The following is a 23,269-nucleotide window of genomic DNA, read 5'->3' as shown; positions in this document are numbered from 1 at the left end:
CAACACTCCAGTAACAATCAATGTCTACTCCGAATGCAAAAATGGGGTTTGAGATCGCTGATGTTTCTGACGTCAGAAACTATCTTGTAACCAATCACATCAACGTGTGATCGTCGGTGGGTGTCTCTCAAACAGAAGGCTACATCCTACAAAGGCTGCCACGTTTCAAATGTCACTGAAGGCCATCTCACTTTGAAAGATCCTTGGAAGGCAGCCTTCGTTTCGCGTCCTTCGTTCGGCCTGTTTTGAAGGATGCATCAGATCTATCCTTCGCAGCCTTAAATCACCCACAATCCTTTGCACACATTCCAATTCACGAAAATAAACTGATGAGTCGGAACTGTAGCTTGTGTGAGTTTATTAAGAAATGTAAGACTAAATGTTTTCGTACATGAAAGCATATATGTTATCTTTTGTTTTGCAGTAAATTAATCACTAACACTAAACTGACAATAATGTAAACCACTGGGAGACTGCAGACGGCTGTTATTCAGTGTATTACATTAATAAAAAGCCAGTTAATATAAAGATTTGTAATACAAAGTATTTTTTCAAAATTAAGTTTTAATAGTATTTTTCAGAACATGTGTGACGTAGCCATGCGCTCTTCTAGACCGTCTCATACTAGCATTTAATTGCTGAGGAGGACACTGGCCTACAAGTCTCAGAAGGACTGGACTAGGAAGGACGCAGTCTTGGTAGGATGCAGCCTTCGTTTGAGAAGCACCCAATCCAGTGGATCTCTGAGCTGATGTGAATGGGGGTGGGGCTAATTTGCATATTGATAGAATCGCGCATACTAAATGAGGCAAGGGTGTAGAGTGACATTCAAACTATTTTAAGGCATGAAGAAATTTTAAATATGTAACGTTTAAATATGTAATTTTGGTGATCAAAGATGAATTTTAAGGGATACAATTATTGACTACAGGGGGACTTTAGCCTACTATTTTTTCCTTTCAGTAAACTTTTTCTTTAACTTTCACAGTTTAGCATTAAATCATGCTGGGATATTTGCTGAAACTGTCCAATCATATCCAAATGCAGCCCTATACCTAGAAAATTTTGCTATTGGTAAATTACTAGAAAATGAAGAAAGTGCAGTAAATACTAAAACTATTTGTGCTCGTCCTGCTCGCAACATTAATAAATTAAAATAATATAATAACAAATACCAGATTGCAACATCAAGCAACATAACCGTATTTTCAGCAAGCTTTTTTCACGGAAAATTCAAAATAATTGAAATAAAAATAACCATTTTAACAAGTTCTGGTTTAAGTTTGAGGATGATACACACAAAACAAGCTTTTTATGTACAGCCAAAATACCTAGCTGTAACTATGTGTGTGAAGCAACTGCACCAGAAGCCTTGCACATTCTAGTTAAAAATAGCGCCCCATGCACGTTAAAATAAGGTGGATGTAAATTAAAGAAATTGTAAATGCTGAATAGAGTGCTGCAGTTATGATGTATTTTTGTAGGCCAACCCAGAATTTGCATCACACTGGTTCCCTTGACAAAAAACTATTTTTTTTGCACACAAAAAAGAAGAAAAAGCTCTGTGATCAACAAAAGTTTATGATGCACATTACACAATTTGTCCAAGATAATTTTCACAAATGAAAAAAGCGGGCTAATGCGTGGATGATTTGTGATTAATGTCCCCAACAACATCTGTAGTTACCATAGCAACTTGTGAGCAAATGCCTTTTTCAAGATACATTAAAGCTTTAAAAAAATCACGGGGTATGTGTTCACCACAGACCTTATTTCAGACTTTTAACAATAATCCCATTAAATAAAAAAAAATAAAATAAAAAAAACATTGACTTTGGGACGATGGAACCTGAAGTACTAAATGCTAACTTGTTTCCAGGTTTTGACATACAAAAATACATCATACTTGCAGCACTCTTTACTCAGGACTCTCGCCCTGTAGCTAAAAGAGACGATCAATTGCTTGTTAACTGTGGAATGCACAATTAGCTGGCCTGACATTTTTTTATTGTATGATTAAAAGGGTTAGTTCACCCAAAAATTAAAATTCTGTCATTAATTACTTACTCTCACGTCGTTCCAAACCCATGAGACCTTCGTTCATCTTTGGAACACAAATTAAGATTTTTTTGGATGAAATCAGAGAGGTTTCTGAACCAGCCATCGGCAGCAGCGTCATTGCAACTTTCAAGGCCCAGGAAAAGACCTTTTTTGGGGTGAAGTAATCCTTTAAGCTAAAAAAACACATTTTATTTCACATTGTTGTTGGGTTTTAGTTGTGATTTGAAATGTTTCTTCAACATAATTGTCTTGACCAACAGTTTTGGATTTTTTTGTCTTTAACCATTCAAGTAGATTGGAAATCCACACAATTTGCAGTCATTTTGGGTTTGGGTCTGTTTGTGGTCTATACCTGGAGAAATCTATCCCTTAGCATTTCAGTTAACCACAGTGGCAGTTGTTTGGCTAGCAGATCAAAAATGTATAGGCTATTTAGAATAACTACATGTTTTTGAATAGGTTTCAATGGAGAAAAATGTTTTTTGGCCCCATGTAGTTCCGGTAAATACCAGCAGGGACTAAGGGGAACATGTTAACCAACCAAACTTTGACCTCTTGTTTAAAAATCCTATGTAAACATTCTCTTCACATGTGGAAAAAAGCAGTGTTGGGTTGCCCTTTTACCTGCATATTGTGAGGTTGTTTTTGAATTTAAAATTTGGTCTAAAACTGTTAAAGATGGTGCTGAGGTGAACTGGAATGTTTATTTGATTGTTCCACCTAATTCTGTGGCTAAGTAAATATTACAGTAAAATTTAACTTTATTAACTTAATAAAATCTCTGAATATCATTTAGGCCTACTTGATTGTTTGAGTTATACATACCAAAATAATTGACTAAAAATCCAACAGTTAATTTTATCTAAAATTTACAGTTCTATTAAAGTTTTTTTCACTAAAATAATTTAGTATTTGACTAACCAATTATTTATTTATTTATTTATTTATTTATTTATTTATTTATTTAATACACTTAATATATTTGTGAAATTTCTATCAAAATATTTGAGAATGGAGAATTAAACTGATCTGTTTCAAGAAACAAAAATAGTCCTTTAATTCAAATCAATATTATTAATATATTTAACACACTCTTAAGAAATTGAGTAAGTTTACTCAATTAAAACAAAGCACCCCTCCCCCCACCCTCTGACGTGACGACAACTCAATGGTTGAGTGAGCGCGGGCTCTTTGAATTTGTCAGGATCTTGCTCTTACTGTCTTGTCTGTTTTGTCATTGTTTAATGTTTCCTTGTTGGTTTTGTGTCTGAGCACATGGCTCTGTCTTTGTTTGTGTTTGCCATGTGCTCCTCTTGTCCTGCCTCCTTGTTTTCTGTTACCACGCCCCCTTGTTTAGTTCTCATCTTGCCCTCATTTCACTAATTGTGCTCACCTGATCCTCATGTGCTTTGGTCCCTTTCATTAATTGTGCTCACCTGATCCTTATGTTCTCTAGTCCCTTTATATTGTGCTTCTTTTCCCCTTGTCTTTGCTGGTTCGTTTTGGTGTGTTGTCTGGGTTCCATGTGTGTATAAGTTTCCACAGAAATTGACAACGTCTGGAGATCGTTTGGAGTTATTTTCATTCTGGTTCCTGTTTGGCTTTCACTCAGCATTATTCACGCCACTCATCCTCTCCGTTGTTTATGTCCTGGTCGCCCGCCGGTTAAACGTGGTGTTTTGAGTATGTGGTGCACCTCATCTGTACAAACTGTCCGTAATAAACTGTTTGCTCTCTGTTCATTCTGCGCCTGGGTTCTCTCTCTCTTTGAAGCGTGACAGAATTCTCTTCAGTCTCCAGAACTTTCTCTTTTCTTAGCATCGCAGAATTGGTGCATTTCCTCTGAAATTTAGTTGTGTGTATGTTTTATTTTATCTTTAAAATCCTTACTGTGCTTTAAATTTTATTTAATGCAAAACAACATAGCCTAGCCTACTGGGACGCAATGAGTCACCAAACGAGTGTCACGTCTGTCTTTTCGCTGATTGAAATGCCTAATGCCTTGCATAAAACACGATTTTATTCCTAAAGATAATGAATATAATTAATTTAGATGATAAAATATCCTCAGTACTGTGCACTGTTTGTTTATTGGCAGCTTATGGAGTCAGTCGCGTCGTAGCATCTTTCGCTATAGTGAAACGCAGAAGAACGGCGATCCGAAGTTCCCCCGCAGAGCGCGAGTCCATCTCAGGCACGAGAACCAGCGGATAACAGACCGGTTGATTAGCTACACTTGAATTACTTTTTAAAATTTTTAGTTTTTACTTCTAATATTTTTGTTATATAAATTTAAATGTAGGAAGTGTTGTACACATGTTAAAACAGTATACAACAGTATATTTGTGTACCAAATAGTTATTCAGATCTACTTCATATTTTTACTTACATTTACTCAGTTCATAATGGCATATGTAATTCATTTCATTGCCTTTATTAAATGTAATCAATATTTTTAAGTGTAAAACTGTTTTACCAAAAAAATTGAGTAAATCATAGTAAAAGTTTTTAGAGTGCAGAGGATAGTTAACGAATGGAACCTAGTTGTAAAGTGTCACTGGAAAAATATGTCTTAATGCTGATATGGCATGTATTTTCATTGTATTGATTGATATACTGAACTACAGAGAATTTCTAACCTCAATTTCCAACAATTTTAACATAACCATCAATCTAAGTTTCGAGTCTGTGTTTACATCGTTTATACAGCCCCTCAAGTGTCCGGAGGGAGGCGTATCCAAGCATCTCATCTCACTCTCACTAGGAGGAGGAGAGGCCAGACATTGCCCTAAACTCTCTCGCGGAATAAGTGTCGCGCGGGAAACAAAGGCTTGGCTGCTGTGGAGTCAACAGTCGCGCGCTCCATCCTGAAGCCATGTGAGAGATCTGCTGCTGCTGCTGCTGCAAAGGGACGCCACAACACATTCACCGTCGGGTTGAGCGCCGCTCCCCGGAAAACAGACCACGCGTCCTCGCCGTATTTGCAACACGAGAGAATAACCGAATTAATGCCCATCATTAGATAGTAGCAGCTCAGTCATATTGATCGCCTGTGTCATTTACGCCTCCGAGCGGGGGTTTGGTTTTTTCTAAGCGGGCGCGAGAGAAACATTCGCTATCGAAAGGGAACGGGTCTGGCCATTGAGTAAGTATTCATTTTAGAACAATTGTTATTTTCCTGCGGGTTTTATTGTGTTTCGTTTCCTGACATCTCTGCTTTGCTGATATAGTAGGCTTGGTTTTGCAATGGCGCTTTAAATCGTCTGAATGTCTTGAATAGGCTACATTGCAATAACCGCGAAAATAACAGGATTGAAATGTAAAGTAGCAATGCGAAATAAGTGACATTTACCTCTTCGAAGAGAGTACAAACGGGTTAATAAGATATATAAAGGTTGCGTCTTTCATAATATGTTTACATACATTTTAGCACAAGCTTTCTGTAATGGCCCAATAACACGCTGGTGCGTTTTGCAGCGCATCCCCTTGTTGAAGAAGCAGTACGTGCTCGGGTGTGGGAGAACCACATCTAGTAATACTGATGAAACTGGGTGGGATGATCCAATATGGCCGTGCAGACCTGGATTTAGCAGCATATGATGTTAAATATTTTGGTACGCAATTGGATTTTGGTCATTTTATAGTTCTGAAATCGGAAAATAATTTCCCCGCGCGCGCAATCAAATAGGCTTCACGTTGGGCTTTCACTTCTGATGCGCCCCCCTCTCCGTGTCAAATCTTCACAAATCTTTACAAATCTTCCATCGTGCGTTCATTCCTCAGCTGGAAACGCTTTATTTTCGCCAAGAGCAAGATGAGAACCATGAAGCGTTTTGTATTATACACATTACGTAAAACAGTTTGTTGTTTATCTTTAATAACTGAAATGTATCATTTTGTGTGGAGAATAACAAGACGCACATGAAGGGGGAATGGGAGAGTGATGTCAACCCTATTACATATCCATTGCCAAAGCTTTGTGAGTCAAATTTACGCTTCCATGAACATTTGAGGCACTAGGTCATTGGAGCCACCAAAGCATGTTCCTGGGAAAAAAATCAATGAAGTGCTTCTGAAATTGGGGTAGGTGCTCTATTCAGTGCATTATGAATTGTGCAAATAATATTTAGGGTATGGCAATAACCACAAAAAATTCTGGAGGGGTCTCCTAATTTAATTCAGCTTTAGAATTAGAAAATTAGAATTATCAAGGATTTTCTTATGAATAGTTTAAAGTATAATTTATAATTAAAACAAGTTGGTTAAAACATTAAAACATGTGGTTAATAACACTTGCAGAGGCATTCACATATTTGTTTGAGCAATTAAGTGTGAGAGGTATTGCTAGAATGTGAATATTGTCTTGTGTGAATACACCCCTTGAAACTTACACTTACCTACATATTAAAAAATATTAAAGCTGGCATGAAATGAAAATGAAAAGCTCTATTTTTTTAAACCTTGTAATGTTAATTCAAAATGTCTAAAACAACAGACTTCTTTCTGATAACTTATGCAGGTCTTCTCCAGTCATTTAGTCCGATTAAACCCTGCCCCTGAAACCTTGTGTATATTTTACTAACATCATCATTCATTCTGATTGCATTAATTCAGCATAAATTGTATGTAGTCTTCAAACTTCAATACTTCAAACATGATTTTTGAAGCTGCTGATGTGTTTTTAAATAAAAATGCTACTGACAGCTACTAAAACTTGCTCAAATTTTAAATGTTTCTAAGCTTATATGGGACTCACAAAAAATGTCTGTGCCAGTTTTCCAACACAGCAACCCTTATCTGCCTGGGTCCCCAGCCCACATTGCTTGCTGAGAAGCATTTATAATTTATAATTAGAGACTATTGGAAAAATTAAGATTTCCCAATCAGTCAACTCAGTGGCACAAGTGCATTAAAATATTTTACATTGTTGCTTAAATATGACTACTTAAAGGAGAACTCCAGTCAATTTTAACATTGAGCTAATTTTTTTGTACATTTGGAGTGCTGTCAGTACAGAGAACAACGACAAAAATCGGTGTTGCCTACACCGTGTTATCCTCTTTTTAAAATTTACACCCTGTTGACTTCAATGGGGCAAGTTTTAAACCTGCTTTTAGCCTCTTAACATCCTTGATGTGTCATTACAAGTGCACAGGTCATGTGAGTGATTCCTTCGGAGTGAACACGGGTGAATCTGACTGCAGTAGATGTGAAAGATATGAATAAAAATGATGTTATTTCAGCCAGCGCACATACCTGTATTTACATCCTGTTTTCGGTCAAAGTCCACAGTAATCGATTGTCGAGTTCACACGCGTGATCTTAGGTAACTAAACCTATGCGCGTGAATTCGACAATCGATTACTGTGGACTTTGACCGAAAACAGGATGTAAATACAGGTATGTGCACTGGCTGAATAAACATCATTTTTATTCATATCTTTCACATCTACTGCAGTCAGATTCACCCATGTTCACTCGGAAGGAATCACTCACATGACCTGTGCACTTGTAATGACACATCAAGGATGTTAAGAGGCTAAAAGCAGGTTTAAAACTTGCCCCATTGAAGTCAACAGGGTGCAAATTTTAAAAAGAGGATAACACGGTGTAGGCAACACCGATTTTTGTCGTTGTTCTCTGTACTGACAGCACTCCAAATGTACAAAAAAATGTTTGTAGGAGTTCTCCTTTAAGTATTACGCAAGTGGCCAAATGGTCACATGGGATCTGTCACTTCATGGGTGTGGCCAACTGGCCATCCAACAGCAAGGAGTCCTGACAGCTGCGGTGATTTGACACGGTTAAAATTGAACAGCTCTGGATCGTCACTGATGTTTTAACCTCTCACCTATATCTCTTCCTTTCTCTATCAGAACTCTGTAGCATATAATTGCCCGTAACAGACTCTCCTCATATACTCAAGCCCTTCCTGCTCACTCCAGCCGTTATGACAATATCTTAATGACTGCTACAAAACATGAGTGTACACTTAATGACTCACTTTTTCACAAATGGCCAATTTACAGGAGACTTTTTTTAAAATAGCTAATGCCCATTTAAACATGTTTGAAAGTGGTTACGGACTACATTCGCTTAGGGTGGAAAATACTCTTCAGTTTTATGAAGGCAGTTATCTCTAAAATCTCTAACTGTTAACCAGAAGGTTCCAGTGAGAGAGACCACTGAAGTGTTACCAGCTATTATGTGTGACCTACATTCTATATGCTTGAAATATATATATGCATGCGTCAACAGCTTTAGAAGGCATCCTCCCTTCCTTTTCTTCTCCCCATGGTTGATTGGGCCCCGGCTCATGGCATGTCTAAAAAAAAAGGAGTGCATGAAACTATTGGTGCCGTCCTTTACCAGCCAAGCTGGACCTTCTCAAAATCCTCATGTTGAAGTTTCTCAAGTCTCCCTCCCACATTCCTCGCAATCAAATAGCACTTAGTATGTAACACAGTGTGTTTCTGTCAGTCCGTGAGTTTGTTCGGGTGGCCTTTTTAGCTCTTAGAGGATAAGTTTTGATATCTTGAACATGCATAATTTGTGATGCACAAATGCGGACATGCGCACAATTAAGCATTTCAATGGGCTTTAAAAGCTTGCCCTCTCACAACGGATTTAGTTTGTAAATAACTGACAGTCATGAACTAAATATGATTTCCTTGACAATAGTCGATGCTAAAATTCATAAGCAAATTACTTTTCGTGCCATCAGTTGCATGCACATTCAAGCTCCGATGATATCCCTGTTCTTGGCTCATTTTGGATCACTGAATGAATGGCCCTGTTTACACCTGGTATTAAGATGCGTTTTGGTCGATCGGATCACAAGTAGACGAGGGAGACCCATATCCATTCACACCTGGTGTTTTAATCCGTTTAGCATTGTCCACTTGTGATCCAATCAACCAAAACTCATCTTAATACCAGGTGTAAACAGGACCAATGAGTTGTTGACTCAAGAACAGATGCAATTGGATCAGTCCAATTCGCAAATGAATTGTTCAGTGTTATTTGTGAACCAATTCAACCTTTACAGGTTTAGTGTAAAGAAGCAACTTGTTCACAAATCGGACATCACTCTTGTGTTTCAGAGGGGAGGTGATATCTTCAGTTTGAAATAATGAGGAACAATATGCTTTTATGAAATGTAGTCAAGAAAAAAGTATGATGTTATGCTTTGGAATGAAGTAAAAATAAAATAAATACTTTTGACTGTCCACCACTGTTCAGATGGTATGATTTGGTCAATGTTTTGGAGTATATCCTACAAGCCATTAAAATCTACGACTCTCAGGAGAGATTTACATCACCATTCCTGCATCTGAGGAATGAAGATGGGCTTGCTTTTTTGTAATTTACATTGTAATTTGTAATTGGAACCCAATGCATAAATAGGACCTGACATTTTTGTCACATCAAAGTTTATTGCATATACACAAAAAAAGGAAGCCTTTGGTTGATGTTATGGCATGTTTTTTATGCATTTTATTTTCTCTGTAGAAATCTAGCCACGATTATCTATTGGCTGCTCTTTGTCACTTTTGGCATTTTAAACACTTTTGTTGGCCAGTGAGTGAACCAGTGAAAAGGTCACAGCATGGCTTCAGTGTGTTGCCCAGCAGTGGACTAGAGAGGGGAAACAAGCTGTAAGATAAGTGCACCCACACTGGAGACTTCACAGATTGGATAAAGCTGGCCAGCGTTGTGTTTTTCCTGGACTCCCAAGTGCTTTTCCAATGCTGTCAATGAGATGTGGCGAAAGGAAATGGCTGCATGGTGTTGAAACTTTTCAAAGAGTTTCTCCTCAGTCTTCCATTCCTAAACCACTGATGCAGTGCTTTTCTAATTTGCATAGAGTTTCAGAACGAGTTAAATTTATTACAGATAAGTAAAAAAAAAAAAAAAAAACCTACTAAAGAACTGGTAAGATTATGTTATTGAGTGGAAGAGGATTATGAAACAAGAATAACACATTCGTGAAAATCATCTGAAGTGGCCATTTAAATATGGTCAAGTTCAAAGGTGTCTGTATGCTAGAGATTATACAGAGACGTTTGGTGTTAGACTAGGTTTCCTACAGTCTTTAGAAACATCAAGGAATTCTTACATTGTGATTTCCAGGGCTGGAAAAGTTATGGAAATCAATAAAAATATTGGATAAAAAGGTTTTTATCCAGTAATCAATCCCTGGAAAAGTCGTGGAATTCCACTGGTTGAATGGTGGGATCCTGTTCATCAACTGTTATCTCTGAATCATTTGCTTATTGCTTTTGTTACAGTCCATGTTGCTCCACTTTTGATGAGTGGGCAATACTGCTCCATGAATCATCCTCGACGTGATCTCAAGTGCTGCATTTGTGACTATCTGAACTAGTGGTTTAAAATGCAGGTGTTAATGCAACATTGAGTATTTTACACTGAGGAGTGGGTCTGGGGTGAGATTGAGTTCAACCGTTATTCCATCAGTCAACAGATAATACTTTGGTCTGAATGTACAGAAGTAAATTACTTAAGCTATTGCTTAGATTTCATCTTGCATGATCAGTTCCATTGTGAGTGATTCTTTAGGTCTGAATTTAGAGAGAGATAACATATCGACAAACATTCCCTGTGAGGGAGTGAACATGTGACTGGCTCTGCTCGGGTGGGCCATTGAGATCACTAATCAGCTGGATGACTCTCCCCTACAGCCATTTTCAGGAGAGAAGCTCTTTCTCTGTGGACCAGAGCAAAACCCTGCAGTAAAACAGGCTTTGACAAAAGACATCATTGTGCCAGGTTTATCATGGGCTTCCACTGCCCATCTTCCCATTCCATGGTTGACCTCTTTTTATCCATGTGTCCCTTTTCCTTTGATATTTTGTTCTTAGTTTCCTCAATCCATGCATTGTATATTTTGCCTCCCTCTCACATGGATGCCCATCAATGTGTCTTGCTCGACCTTGCCACCTTGAATTATAAATTCAAATAAGAGTTTTGATTTCTCTTTTACAGTATTCACCCATATCAAAGTCATACTAAACTAGTGGAACCAATAGATTATAAAGCGTTTGCTTTTTAATCTCTCCAGCAACATTGGTCTTCCCTCAGCCTTATGTTGGAGTTCTGGAATCAATTTAGGGAGGAATGCAAAGGCCTGTTAACATTTTTGATATTTACATGCCATTCATAACTTCTCCCTTCATCGGTGTTGGACTGGTGTGCTGTGAAAAAGATTTGCAATATATATCGGTGCATATGTGAAGTTTCATTTCTGAGAAGAGAAAAACAGCTGCCCACTTATTTTATCGATTCCTATCGACCTGCTTTACCTCGAAGGAGAGAAGTACAAAACACTCTTGACAGTCTGGGCTCATATTTTACAGGTGTTCAGCATGTGTAGACATAAAACGGGGTCCATCTGTAATGCATTGTGAAAGAGTACAAGATGTTCATTTTTGCAGGTAAAGGAACAAACTCTTCAATAGGAAATGATGTGTGTGTGTGTGTGTGTATAAAGATCAGGCAGGGATCTGGCAATGCATTATTGAACAAAAATGTTATATTGAATGCTTTGAAGAAATGCCATGGTTTCAGGTAAATGTAAAGTGATGCTAATTACGTCTGTTACTGCATTTTTTGCAGGATGTCGGAAGCTTTGTCACAGCAAGAGAGACTTCGGGCCATTGCTGTAAGTACACTGTAAAAAAAGAAAAGAAAAGAAAAAAAAAAGAAAATGTACTGGTAATTTTCTACCAGGACATTATCCAGTTATTTCATGGAAATTTCCGTTAATACCTAAAACACAACCTAATGCAATGCGTAATTTAAAAATACAGGTAAAACACCTGTAAAAAAACAATACGGAAAATTCCTTCATATTTATACAGTACATTGTGCCCTATTTTATGGACTTTTTTTTACATTGTAAATAATTACTCTAATTCTATTAAATTATTTTTATTAGGACAACTTGTTAAAAGTAATTGATAAAAAAAATTATGAATTTCATTATTGATAAGTCAGGTCTGTGCACCAGGCATGGGACATTTTCTTTTATTTAATGCAAGTATGCATTCATTGTTCAAAAGTGACATTAAAGACATTTATAATGTTTCAAAAGATTTCTATTTTAAATAAATGCCGTATCTTTTAAACTTTCTGTTCATCAAAGGATCCTGAAATCCAGCTTTGCCATTACAGGAATACATTACATTTTAATATAAATTTTAATATTTTAAATTGTAAAAAGATTTCACAATATTACTATTTTATTGTATTTTTTTTTATCAAATAAAACCTTGGTTTGCATAAGAGACTTTTTATGCAAACTTATGCCAACTTTGGCCCTTTTTCTGACCCCAAACATTTGAACAGTAGTATATACCGAAAATATATATATTTAAAAAAATCATCAAAATAAATGAATAAGCCTTAGTATATATGATTAGCACTTTCAGAATTACATTTTTGTGAACAAAATTCCTCATTGCGCATCTTAGATGTAATAGTTCTATTAATCCCACATGATTAGCATGAGGACAAATGTGAGGATACAGTTTAGATGCACAGAAGGCCTAAGTGATGTTAGTCTCATGAGGTATTATGGTCCTATAGTATGTCAATGACCATCTATAATGGCTAATGTATGTCCAGCCATCAGCACTAAAGCACTTCTGTGTGTTTAATTATTGACTAATGTTGCCTTCAGCTGTTTCCCTTCATCCATCTTCTGAGAAGTGGAGACTTCCTGGATGTGCATGATCAAGAGTTTTATTGGGAGTTGTGCTTTTCAGTTTAATGAAACTGTCTACAGTATGTTCAGATAGCCGCAGAATACAGCAATCAGTCCTGTTTTAAAGCGCTAAATACGGCTTTGGGTCATTGGAAGGTTTTAGATCCAGTCACTGAGCTTCTCCTTTCAGTTTTGTTGCCTGTGCATCACTCAAAGGCTGCACTATACATTCAGTTCAAAAAACATTCCGCGCCTCATTTGGACTTGTTTATTAAATAACGTTTTTATTAAGAAAAACTTTCTGGTGTTATGGAAGTCAGAATGTTTTATATTTACTTCAGTCACGGTCACTATGGCTACTACAGGCGTTATCTGCAGCTACTGTAAAAAATAGAAAAGGATTGACTGGCCTCTCCTGTAAGCTGTTGCATAAGCAGGAAAATTAGAATCAGACCTGTTAGTAAATGTATTTATATTAATAAATATTATATATTTATATTTTAATAAATATATATGTAGTCAAATGTATAACTAAAACCGTTAAAAACAATTTTGTTGCTGGAAATAAAATTAAAGTTAACTGAAATAAAATTAATAAAAACTATATAGACATATTTAAAAAAAATATAATAAAAATGACAAAAGTACAACAAAATTACTAAAACTTTAAATAAAATGAAAAAGAAAATATAAATATAAAAATATAAAAATAAAACCTATATTAAAATATTAATAAAACTAATTGATACTGAAACAACATGATTGTAACTCATATAATAAAGGATTTTTACTATTTCTTTAACTAAATCAGTTTTGTTAACTGAGATTTGCACAGAAGTTGTTTGATTTTGTTAAGTGAGAAGTTTGATTTCTTTCAGCAGTTTAATATTTTGTCTCTTTTTAGGAGAAGAGAAAGAGGGAGGCTGAGATTGAGAACAAAAGAAGACAATTGGAGGATGACCGCAGACAACTCCAGCATCTCAAGGTATCCAGACAAAACAGCTGAAATATTTTCACAAGCCGAGCAGGTGTGTGTTTGTCATTGTCCCTGTGTCATCATTCTGACTGCTGTCACTGTCTTTCACACAGAGGTTAAGAGTCAGGGTCTTCCTTATGTAATTTACTGTCCGTCTGGTCACACACACACTTCAAATTTCTATTTTAAGCCCTAGTGTTGAAATTCATAATGTGAGAAAGATTTTGCGAAATTTTGAAGTTGCTGAAAGGAGAGGGGGAGTTTTAACAGCAGTTTCCTGTTTGAGGGGACAAGGGAAAAGATCTGTATCCTCCCTTTAAGTAAAGTTCTGGCTTGTTATGGTAAGTCAGGCCCTCTCACAAATTTTTAAAAGGCTCAGTTTTAAAAGGCTCATGTACATTGTCTGGATGCATGAGAACCTTTAACTTTTTATTGCAATTTTTAATTAATGTTTTAAATTAATCCTCATTCTATGTACAAGGTAGTTGTCAGCAACTATCTGCCTTGGTAAGAAAACATTTTTAAAGCTGCAGTCTGTATTTTGTCCACAACTATAAAATACAGCCTCACTCCATTCTGTTTCGATTTGAATTTTAGTTGTCTCTGCACATTAAGCCTGGATACGCTGTAAACCCTAATAAGTTGAGTTCAAGGGGGTAGGTTTGATTTTGACATAGGAGGGGACTTAAAAGTCCCCCTTTTTTGCATTTATGATAGACTTTTGACTGCAATTTCATGTCATCTAAAGCCTTTATTTATAGATATGGTGGTCAACCCATTAATAACAATTTTGATTATATAAACCAACAACATTACAATTTAGCTTTTTGTACTTCATGATAAGAGTATGTAAACAAGCATACATGCATAACTGAAAAAAAGTATTCAACATTATTCAAATTTTTAGTCTAAATTGTCTTCAATTAATCAATTCTGTAATGTTATAAGTAATGATGACAAGGAGGCAGTTTTATTTTTAACTTTATTCAAAGTTCAATTGCTAATTGGCATGTAAATCGTAATTGGCAGAGTGCAAATTACACAGTGTTTTTTGGGGGTCAGAGCGCTCTTAATGATGCTGTACATCACTTTATTTAAATGTTAAAAATGAATTTGACCAAAGATAATTCTAGAGGAAAACACACCTGGGAGTCTACTGTTGCTATAGACCTTATACGGCAGAGAATCATTAGAATTTTGTGTTTGAACTTTTTGCAGTAGCTCTGTATATTTATATGGTGTCACTGTCTAAGAGTAATTAGTTGGTGAAGTGGATTGACTTACTGTAGAGTTAACAGAAGTTATCATTTCAAAACGAGCAGTTCATTCATAAATCCGTAAGATCTTACCTTCATTCTAGGGAAATGCAAACCGGAAGACATAACACAACGAGTGCAGTGCTGAAAAAGGGCAGGGCTACCTAAGGTCTGTAGTAGTGAACATAACTTTCACGTGCATTTGATTGACAGATAAATTGCATGCTCTTATTTCAGTGTTTTGTTTTTAATTTTGTGGATATTTTTGTTTACAGTTAACTCTAAAGAGGGAAAACATTATCATTTAACAGAACGATGCAGTTATGTTAAACATTTTCATATTACTTATTTACACCTTGCAAATAACAAAAATATACAAAACATATAAGACGGTTAAAGGTGCACTATTCTGGATTTTCCAATAATTAAATTATAGACTATAAGTAATGCCAACTTATTCTACCAATCCTAATCTAACAGTCTACGACAGTCTACTAATACTCTGAGAATTAGCTGATATAGTGGACCATCAAAATAAAATTGAACCGATTTTGCTGTCAAATGAGTTATGATGCCAAAAAAATTTATTTTAAGTAATGTTAAGTTACAATATCATTGCTTTATCAATGACAACATTAGGGTTTACAGTGTAGGAGAAAATATTTTAACAACTAATAATAATAATACTAATAAACACAAGTGGATGGATGTAACTTGACAGATCAGAACCTCACTTTTGCACACATCCATGACTAAAGACACTCATGCATATTTATTCATGGCCATATATTTTAAATGCATGCAATAATACATTATGTGTAATATTTATTATTTGACAGAATCTAAACAATCAGGAGGTTAGATGAACAGTTAATTAATGGGTGTATATGGAACATGTCATTCTTTTTATGATTACACAGTTATCTCTGGATGCCTGCATACATTATTACCACAATTATTTTCATCATTCAGGCCAAAATATGAAAACGGCAAAATGTATGCAAATCCTAAAGTTCCCAAGTCTGCTGCAGAGGATCCATGGTCAAAAATAGTTCGCCTGCGTGCCTATCCTCAGCTCCCAAATATCCGGCAAGGCGATTGTTTCCCTTTTGTTATCTGTCACAACGTGATATTTTTTGTTTGTTAGTTTTATACCTGCCATTGTTTTTTGTGCATAAGGGATTTTGCTCAATAGGGAACAATGGAACAGGCCTTAGTTTCCTACTGAGCGAGACTCGGATCCTTTGTCCTCCCCTCTGTGCTGGGATTGTATTGCGTGTGCATATGGATGGGTGTGAACGTGTGGTGATGTCAGCATATCTGTCACCATGCCAGAATTTGCGGTCACAAAGCCAGAGCGGAGGGTGGGGGTTGAGGGACGAGAACGAGAGCAGGAGAGGGTCAGTTTGGACTGTTTTGAATGTGTACAAGTCACAAGATATTATATGAAATTGAGTAACTTGTTGCTAATTCTGTGTGAAGGATTACATTTAATACTGACCCAGTTTCATAAGAAAAGGGAGTAGCTAAGAGTTTTAAGAAAGCAAAACGAATAGTAAGATCTAATGTTAAAGGGTGTTTTTGCATTTGGTCATTTTCAGTCTGTACACAAAAATGTCAGTAATTGCCTTGAGTCAGTCTTTTTAGTTCATGTGACTGTGCTTTTTCTACGAATGGCTCTTTTTGACATTCTGCAAATCTGTTTTTCTTGTGATGGTGACTTTTTTTGTTGTGTACTTTCATTAATATTTTTAGGTAATTTGCCTTTAAAATACTAATTGCACACATACACTTTTTTGCTATAAGAAATGTCTTGAGTATAGTGATAAAGCAGGTACCAGTAAGGATGGACTTGCTACAGAGAGCAATGGTACATTTCTCAGTAGGCTAGGCTGGTTGAAGGAAAAAAGTTCCAACATTTGCACTGATGGATTCATGTGTGATTCACTGTTAGTGAACACCTCTGCTGTCTTTTTTTTACCATTGTCTCTTGTTTGTCCATTGACCTTCTTCCTCATGCTTTTGGTATTTTCTTGTCCTTGTTCTTGACCTCACCTTCACCCTCTTTCTTTCTTCCCACTCTTAGTTATATCTTTTTTTTTCTTTTCATTTTCTCCTCCAGAGGCCTGTCTGAATGAATCTTTCAGATGTTCAGCCTTGCGGAGTTCAGACACTACCGTCTGTACAGTAGACAGTGTAAGAATGAAAGAAGGAAGAACAACAACAACCTCATATACGTAATTGTAAAAGTTTGTGATCCGAACTTAATTATTTATTTATGTATGTATTATCATATAATGTCATCTCCACCTTTATCTTAGCCTCCTTTTTTTGCTCTTTATGAAGCAACAGGTGTTATCAAGCGCTCTGTGATGTTTCTCTTCAGTCTTCGGTTCACTGTTTGATGTTCAGCAGATGTTTGTTTTTATCTGCTGCAGGTTTAACAGCCTCTTCTGTCTCTGCTGCAAGAATAGAAACAGCAGTTTGTAATGCTAAACTAGTTTGTCTCGAATAAGCTTACTCTAATGCCTTGATCACTCGTGCTCATTGAGAAGGACTTTGTTTTTTTACATTTTGCTTTCTTAATGTGACATTTCTTAATGAAACATAGGGCAGTCTTTGTTTTTATCCATATGACAGGTGACTGGATGGAACGGGTTGAGATTTCTAAGAACACACAGTGTGCCAGGATGCCTTGCATTGCTAATTGTGGTCCAGTGCCATCTCTAGGGCCACCTTTGTACCCGAAATATCTTCCATCCCTGTGCCAGAAAATGTTCTTTTCAGACAGCAGTGGCTTATTCTGCTTATCTGCTGTCTGTTTCTTCCCAACATGGTCTAGAAGCTCTGTCAGGAAGCCCTGTTTTAGCAGGCGCCTGTCAAAATGTTTCACTATCCAGAAATGTGCATAGTGTGCATTAGCGTCCAAGGAGAATGCCCTGAAGTGAAAAACTAATGGACAGCTAATAGTCATGTGCTACACTAACCTTAATGGTCCAGATATGTTTACGTCGTCAGCACAATGAATCAGACTGACAATCTCGTTTTCAAGAGCTCATTTGTGTTAATATTAAGCAATTAGGGACCATGAAATATATTTTTATAGATGTACTACCCTTCAAAAGTTTGGGGTCTGTAATATTTAATAATGATTTTGAAATAAGTCACTTATGCTCACAAAGGCTGCATTTATTTGATCAAAAATACAGTAAAAACAGTAATATGAAAGTACTCATGCAATTTCAAATTTTCTATTTGAATATTTTAAAATGTCATTTATTCCAGTGATGGCAAAGCTGAATTTCAGTCCAGTCTTCAGTGGCACATGATCCTTCAGAAATCATTCTAATATGATGATATGGTGCTCAAGAGATTATTAATTATTCATTCAATATTATTTCCAATGTTGAAAACAGTTGTGCTGCAAAATATTTTCGTGGGAACTATGATACTTTTTTTTTTAGGATTGTTGATGAATAGAAAGTTCATAAGAACATCATCTTTGAAACAAATCTTTTTTAGCAGTATAAATGTTTTACTGTCACTATTGATCAATTTAATGCATCATTGCTGAATAATTTGGGTTTTTTTTTATCTTACTGACCCCAAACTTTTAAACAGTAGTGTGATCTGATCTCACCATCATCGAGTCCATCTGAGATTGCATGAAGAAACAGAAAATACTGAGACTGTAAAGAGAGGATGCTTTCAAAATAAATGTCATAAATACATAGATTTTATTTATCTATTAACTAATTCAGTGGTTCTCAAACCTGTCCTTGAGTACCACCAGCACTGCACATTTTGTATGTCTCCCTAATCTATCTCACCTGATTCAACTCATGAGCCCATTAGTAGAGACTGCAAGAACTGAAATGGGTGTGTCATTGGGTGACAAACAAAATATGCAGGGCTGGTGGTATTCCAGGACAGGCTTGAGAACCACTGAACTAAATCAAATCAATTTGGTGTGACCACCCTTCACGTTTAAAACAGCTTTTGTCCAGGTACACTTGCTCATGTTTTTTCAGGTAGTTTGCAGGTAGGTTTCTTCAAGCGTCTCGGAGACGTTGCCGCAGTTTTTCTGTTTTTTTTATGTCTCAGTTTTTTCTGTTTCTTCATGCAATCACAGACAGATTTGACGATGGTGTCCTTGTGCATACAAACATCTCACTGGATTATTACAATTAATGGCAACATTAATGTTTGGAGATGTAAACTGATATTTCCTACTGACACACTACAGCAAAAGATAAACCTTTTTATTTGTGGTGAAAATAGTAACGTGCCTAAGACTTCAGCACAGTACTGTGTATATATATATATATATAAGTATAATATTTGCAAGATGTTTTTGATGTCAGCTGTTGTTTAAGTGATGTTATCTTCTCTAAAAAGAAATCTCTAAGCTATATGGCCTTTTTTGACAGTCAAAGGCTTTGAGAGAGAGATGGCTGTTGGACGGAGCGCCATCCAGTGGAGAGGACGAGGCACAGAAACAACTACAAGAGGATGAAGCCAAGACCAAACTACTGGAACAGACCATCCTCAGGTTAAGACCGGTCATTTAGCATTTTTATACCTTCCATTACAAAAATCTAGCATACATTGCTGCATGTAGTTAATGTTTACTTGTATACATATTTTGTTATTAATAGACTAGAACAGGAGATTGATGAGCTTGAGACTGGCGTGCCTTTGAAAAAAGGAGAACAGGGCAATGAAAATGTAAGGTTAAGTTTACTCAATATGCTTTAAACTAAATTTACATATCTGTTCAGTTTAGTTAAGGTTTTAATGCCATTGATAATACTGACTTTCTGTCATATGTCTTCTCTGCTAGGCACCTGATGGTCCAGTGAAGGGTGAGTGTCAAAATACTTTGTATATTTCAATATTTTGAGTTCTCCATCATTCTCGGTTTTCACGTGGCATTACACAAAATGGAATATGACTAAAAAGGATTGCTTTGTTTCAAGCAGTTATCAGTTTGTGTGCAATTATGGTGACTGTAATTTTACTGTTGTCATGTGAAAGAGCCACCGGGTCGAACAGTGAACCGGGTGAATGTTCATATTATAGGCTTTTTAATAAATACTGAATAGCAGCTCCTCTTAATATTTCATTTGAATGTCCATTTAAACTTAATAACTGGTTATTCACATTTGGCATAAACAGTAGTGAAGCTAAATGAATCTCGTTCTCTTTCCCCAGCAGTTGAGAATGGCATACATCAGCCCAGTCCTAGTGCAGATCAAAATAGCAAGAAACAGATCACAGGCATTGAGGCAAAGCTGCAGTGCACCAACCCTGATGTAGCCATTGAGAATGCCAGCGCAGAGCATCCCGTCACCATGGTGTTCATGGGCTACAAGAATGTAGAGGATGAGGCTGAGACCAAGAAGGCACTGGGCTTAGAGGAGACAGTCAAAGCTGAATTTGTGGTCATTGAGGACGGTGAGAACAAAGGTGGAAACGAAGGGGCCAAAGAGGACCTGGCCCCACCAAACGGCAGTGCCTCCAGTCCTGACAAAGCTCAGGACGAGGCCAAGAAGGAGGAATCGAAAGAAGAGGGCAATTCAAAAGAAAAGCAGCCGTGCAAGTGCTGCACAGTCATGTGAGTGCGACCGCTCACCCTGAAGTTTAGACACTGGCGGAAAACTGACCCCCTGACCATAACGAAACAATGAATGAGTATACCCCGTATACTTATAATTAACTTTTGTTGTCTAGTATGTATTTCTTTTTTATTTCTATTAATATTTTTCTATATTTCTGTCTTGACATTTATATATCTATATATACATATATTTTCATTATGTAATGAAGTCCAGTATTTTACTTGTTGAAGAACTGAAAAATGAGGACCACAACAGACTCCACTTTAGACAACAACATAGTTAAAAGAACATCTTTGTGGTCCTCACCCTTATTTTGTTTTAAGAAAAATAAGATGAACGTCTCAAAATATGAACTAGTTATTTATCTCCCATATACATTTGTGTTTCTAAGATATTACTTTATTACTGAGAAGAAATTACTATATTGATATTACAATGTTATGCTTTTAATATATATTTTGAGCATTTTGCTTTGTTTTTATTATTATTATTATTATTATTATTTTATTTTTATTGTTTTGCTAAATCATCTCAGACCACTGTGAACACTGGTACATAGAGTGTAGTCTTCGTCCACAGTCATATATTCTGCATTACACCTCACAGTAGACCAATATGTTTGTAAATATGATCCAATAATTTATAACTCTTCATGCTATGATAGAATACATTTAATCATTTTGTTTAAAACAGGCTGCTGTAATTTCCCCCGGAGTCCAATTATAACCACAGCAGCTATATCTGCTTTAACAGTAAATCACGTTTTATAGGCCAAATTCTATTTACAAAATTACTCATTTTAAACTCATTCTCTTTTCTACATGAAGGATAACATTGTTAGATATCATTATAATCAATATTCATTTTTGAAAATGTAATAACAACATTGCAATGCCTCATATTACATATATGTAGTCCATATTGTTAAAAAGCATTCTTACAGTATGTAAAATATATCTTAATATCATTTGAAAAAAAATGCATTGTTTTTGTTAAATGGGTTGCTGTAAGTTGCCCTCAATTAAACAAGAGTCCAACATGTTTCAGTGTTCAGGCAGATAATTCCCAATAATGAATCATTCATTGGTGTTAATTCAAGTTCAATAGCCTGGGGTCTAAAACATGCTTCTCATTCCAAGACCAACAGCTTTGTAAATGTAGTTTTGCTGTCTTTATAATATTACAATTTAATGAATTATTTCATTTGCTGTAAGACAGTATGTGTTGTGGATATCAGATAATGTCATGAGTTAAAGGTGCTTTATTGATATGGCCAATGCCTGTTATGGTCCAAGTGTTTAAAACTGGAACAATGACAATAAAACAAAACAAAACAAAAAAATTGTTTACAGTTGTGTAATGGTAATTCTTTGGTAATTTTCTTTGATAATTTGGAATTTTTCCTCGCCTACAATCAGTGAAGTCTGACACAGTTTACAAACGTGAGTCATTTGGAAAACAAATTGTTTAGGTTTGCCAAGGAACATGATGATGATACTATCTATTCAATGCAGAGAGTTTCTGTGAAAAAATAACTCAATCCCCCAGTTTCACAGACAGGGTTTAAGCTAGTCCCAGACTAAAAAGCATGTTTGAGCTGTTTTAACTGAAAGCAACTTGCACTGACATATATTAAAATATGTAAGTGCCATTGTTTTGTCTCAAGATGCACACCAATAATGTTTTTTTTTTTTTTTTTTCTACAGCATTTTTATAAAAGCTATCTAAATGCCCTAGTTGAATTAAGGCCTAATCCTGGCTTAATCTAAACCCTGGCTGTGAAACCAGGGCAATACGTTCCAATATTTGATCTGACATTACTGTCATTGTTTTAGATGTGAAGACTTCAAATTCCGTATCAAATTCAATTCATGATTGCAGAGCATTCAACCCATATGGGCTTCAAAGTTTCTAATATGTGAAGGTTGCCATCTGCAGGCTAAAATCCAGTTTGGTTACAAGTGAAGCAGCAGTTTGTTGGCTAAAATGACGCTACTCACTACTACTGTCTTGTTATATTCAGAGCTGGTGTGTTGGGGGTGGGGGCGGAACATTGTCCTGGGCCCTGATGAGGGGGCCCTACTGTGGTCTTTTATAGTATAGCCTTATTGGGCCTGAAGAAGGGGAGGCCCACCCATACATTTTTTTTCCAAGGCACATACATTTTAGTGACAGTGCCAAGTATAGTAGCACTACACACAGATGGTAAGTGAATGACTCAATGATTCTGACCTGAGTACGTAGTAACTCTATTATGGTGAATTCGGTCAGGTAAATTAGGCCACCTTTTGCAATCTCAATGACAAAAAGTGGCTTACTTTAAGGGACAGTTCACCAAAAAATGAAAATTTTGTCATCATTTACTCAACCACGTGTCCTTCCAAAACAGAAAGTGTCATACACTTTCTGAACTTTCTTCAGCGTAATACAAAAGAAAGTATTTTGAAGAATGTTGGTAACCAAATGGTTTAGGTGACCATTGACTTCTGTTATAACGGATAAAACAAAACACTGAGACATTTCTCAAAATATTTCATTTTGTGGTCCACAGGAGAATATTTTCTGGGTGAACGATGCAATGCATCATGCATAGAACAATATTTAAAGGTGCTAGAAGTGGTCCAAGCTA

The 23,269-nt window shown here is 36.2% G+C and overlaps 1 protein-coding gene across 2 annotated transcripts; it reads left to right on the top strand.

The window, feature by feature from the left end:
* The first annotated feature begins 4,808 nt into the window (after window positions 1-4,808).
* On the top strand, window positions 4,809-23,257 carry palm1b (paralemmin 1b). 2 transcript variants are annotated; one of them, XM_084118892.1, is made up of 7 exons: window positions 4,809-5,206; window positions 11,698-11,743; window positions 13,692-13,772; window positions 19,450-19,571; window positions 19,678-19,747; window positions 19,863-19,884; window positions 20,237-23,257. In XM_084118892.1, the coding sequence occupies exons 2-7, from the start codon at window positions 11,699-11,701 to the stop codon at window positions 20,638-20,640; spliced, it is 744 nt and encodes a 247-aa protein (XP_083975018.1). In that variant the 5' UTR covers window positions 4,809-5,206; window position 11,698; the 3' UTR covers window positions 20,641-23,257. The 2 variants fall into 2 exon arrangements, with proteins under 2 accessions (XP_083975018.1, XP_083975017.1); XM_084118891.1 differs by having other exon boundaries at window positions 20,234-23,257.
* The last annotated feature ends 12 nt before the right edge of the window (window positions 23,258-23,269 follow it).

The sequence above is a fragment of the Abramis brama genome (genome assembly GCF_963993115.1).
Source record: "Abramis brama genome assembly, chromosome: 7".
In the NCBI taxonomy this organism is placed as follows: domain Eukaryota; kingdom Metazoa; phylum Chordata; class Actinopteri; order Cypriniformes; family Leuciscidae; genus Abramis; species Abramis brama.
This window is presented reverse-complemented; position numbering and strand designations above follow the sequence as displayed.

What these genes read in the sequence shown, in the direction of transcription:
- palm1b (XM_084118891.1), top strand. Translation starts at nt 11,699, where the DNA reads ATGTCGGAAGCTTTGTCACAGCAAGAGAGACTTCGGGCCATTGCT. An exon ending in GACAACTCCAGCATCTCAAG is followed by an intron (nt 13,773 to 19,449) that starts GTATCCAGACAA and finishes CTTTTTTGACAG; the next exon opens with TCAAAGGCTTTGAGAGAGAG. An exon ending in ACCTGATGGTCCAGTGAAGG is followed by an intron (nt 19,885 to 20,233) that starts GTGAGTGTCAAA and finishes CTCTTTCCCCAG; the next exon opens with CAGTTGAGAATGGCATACAT.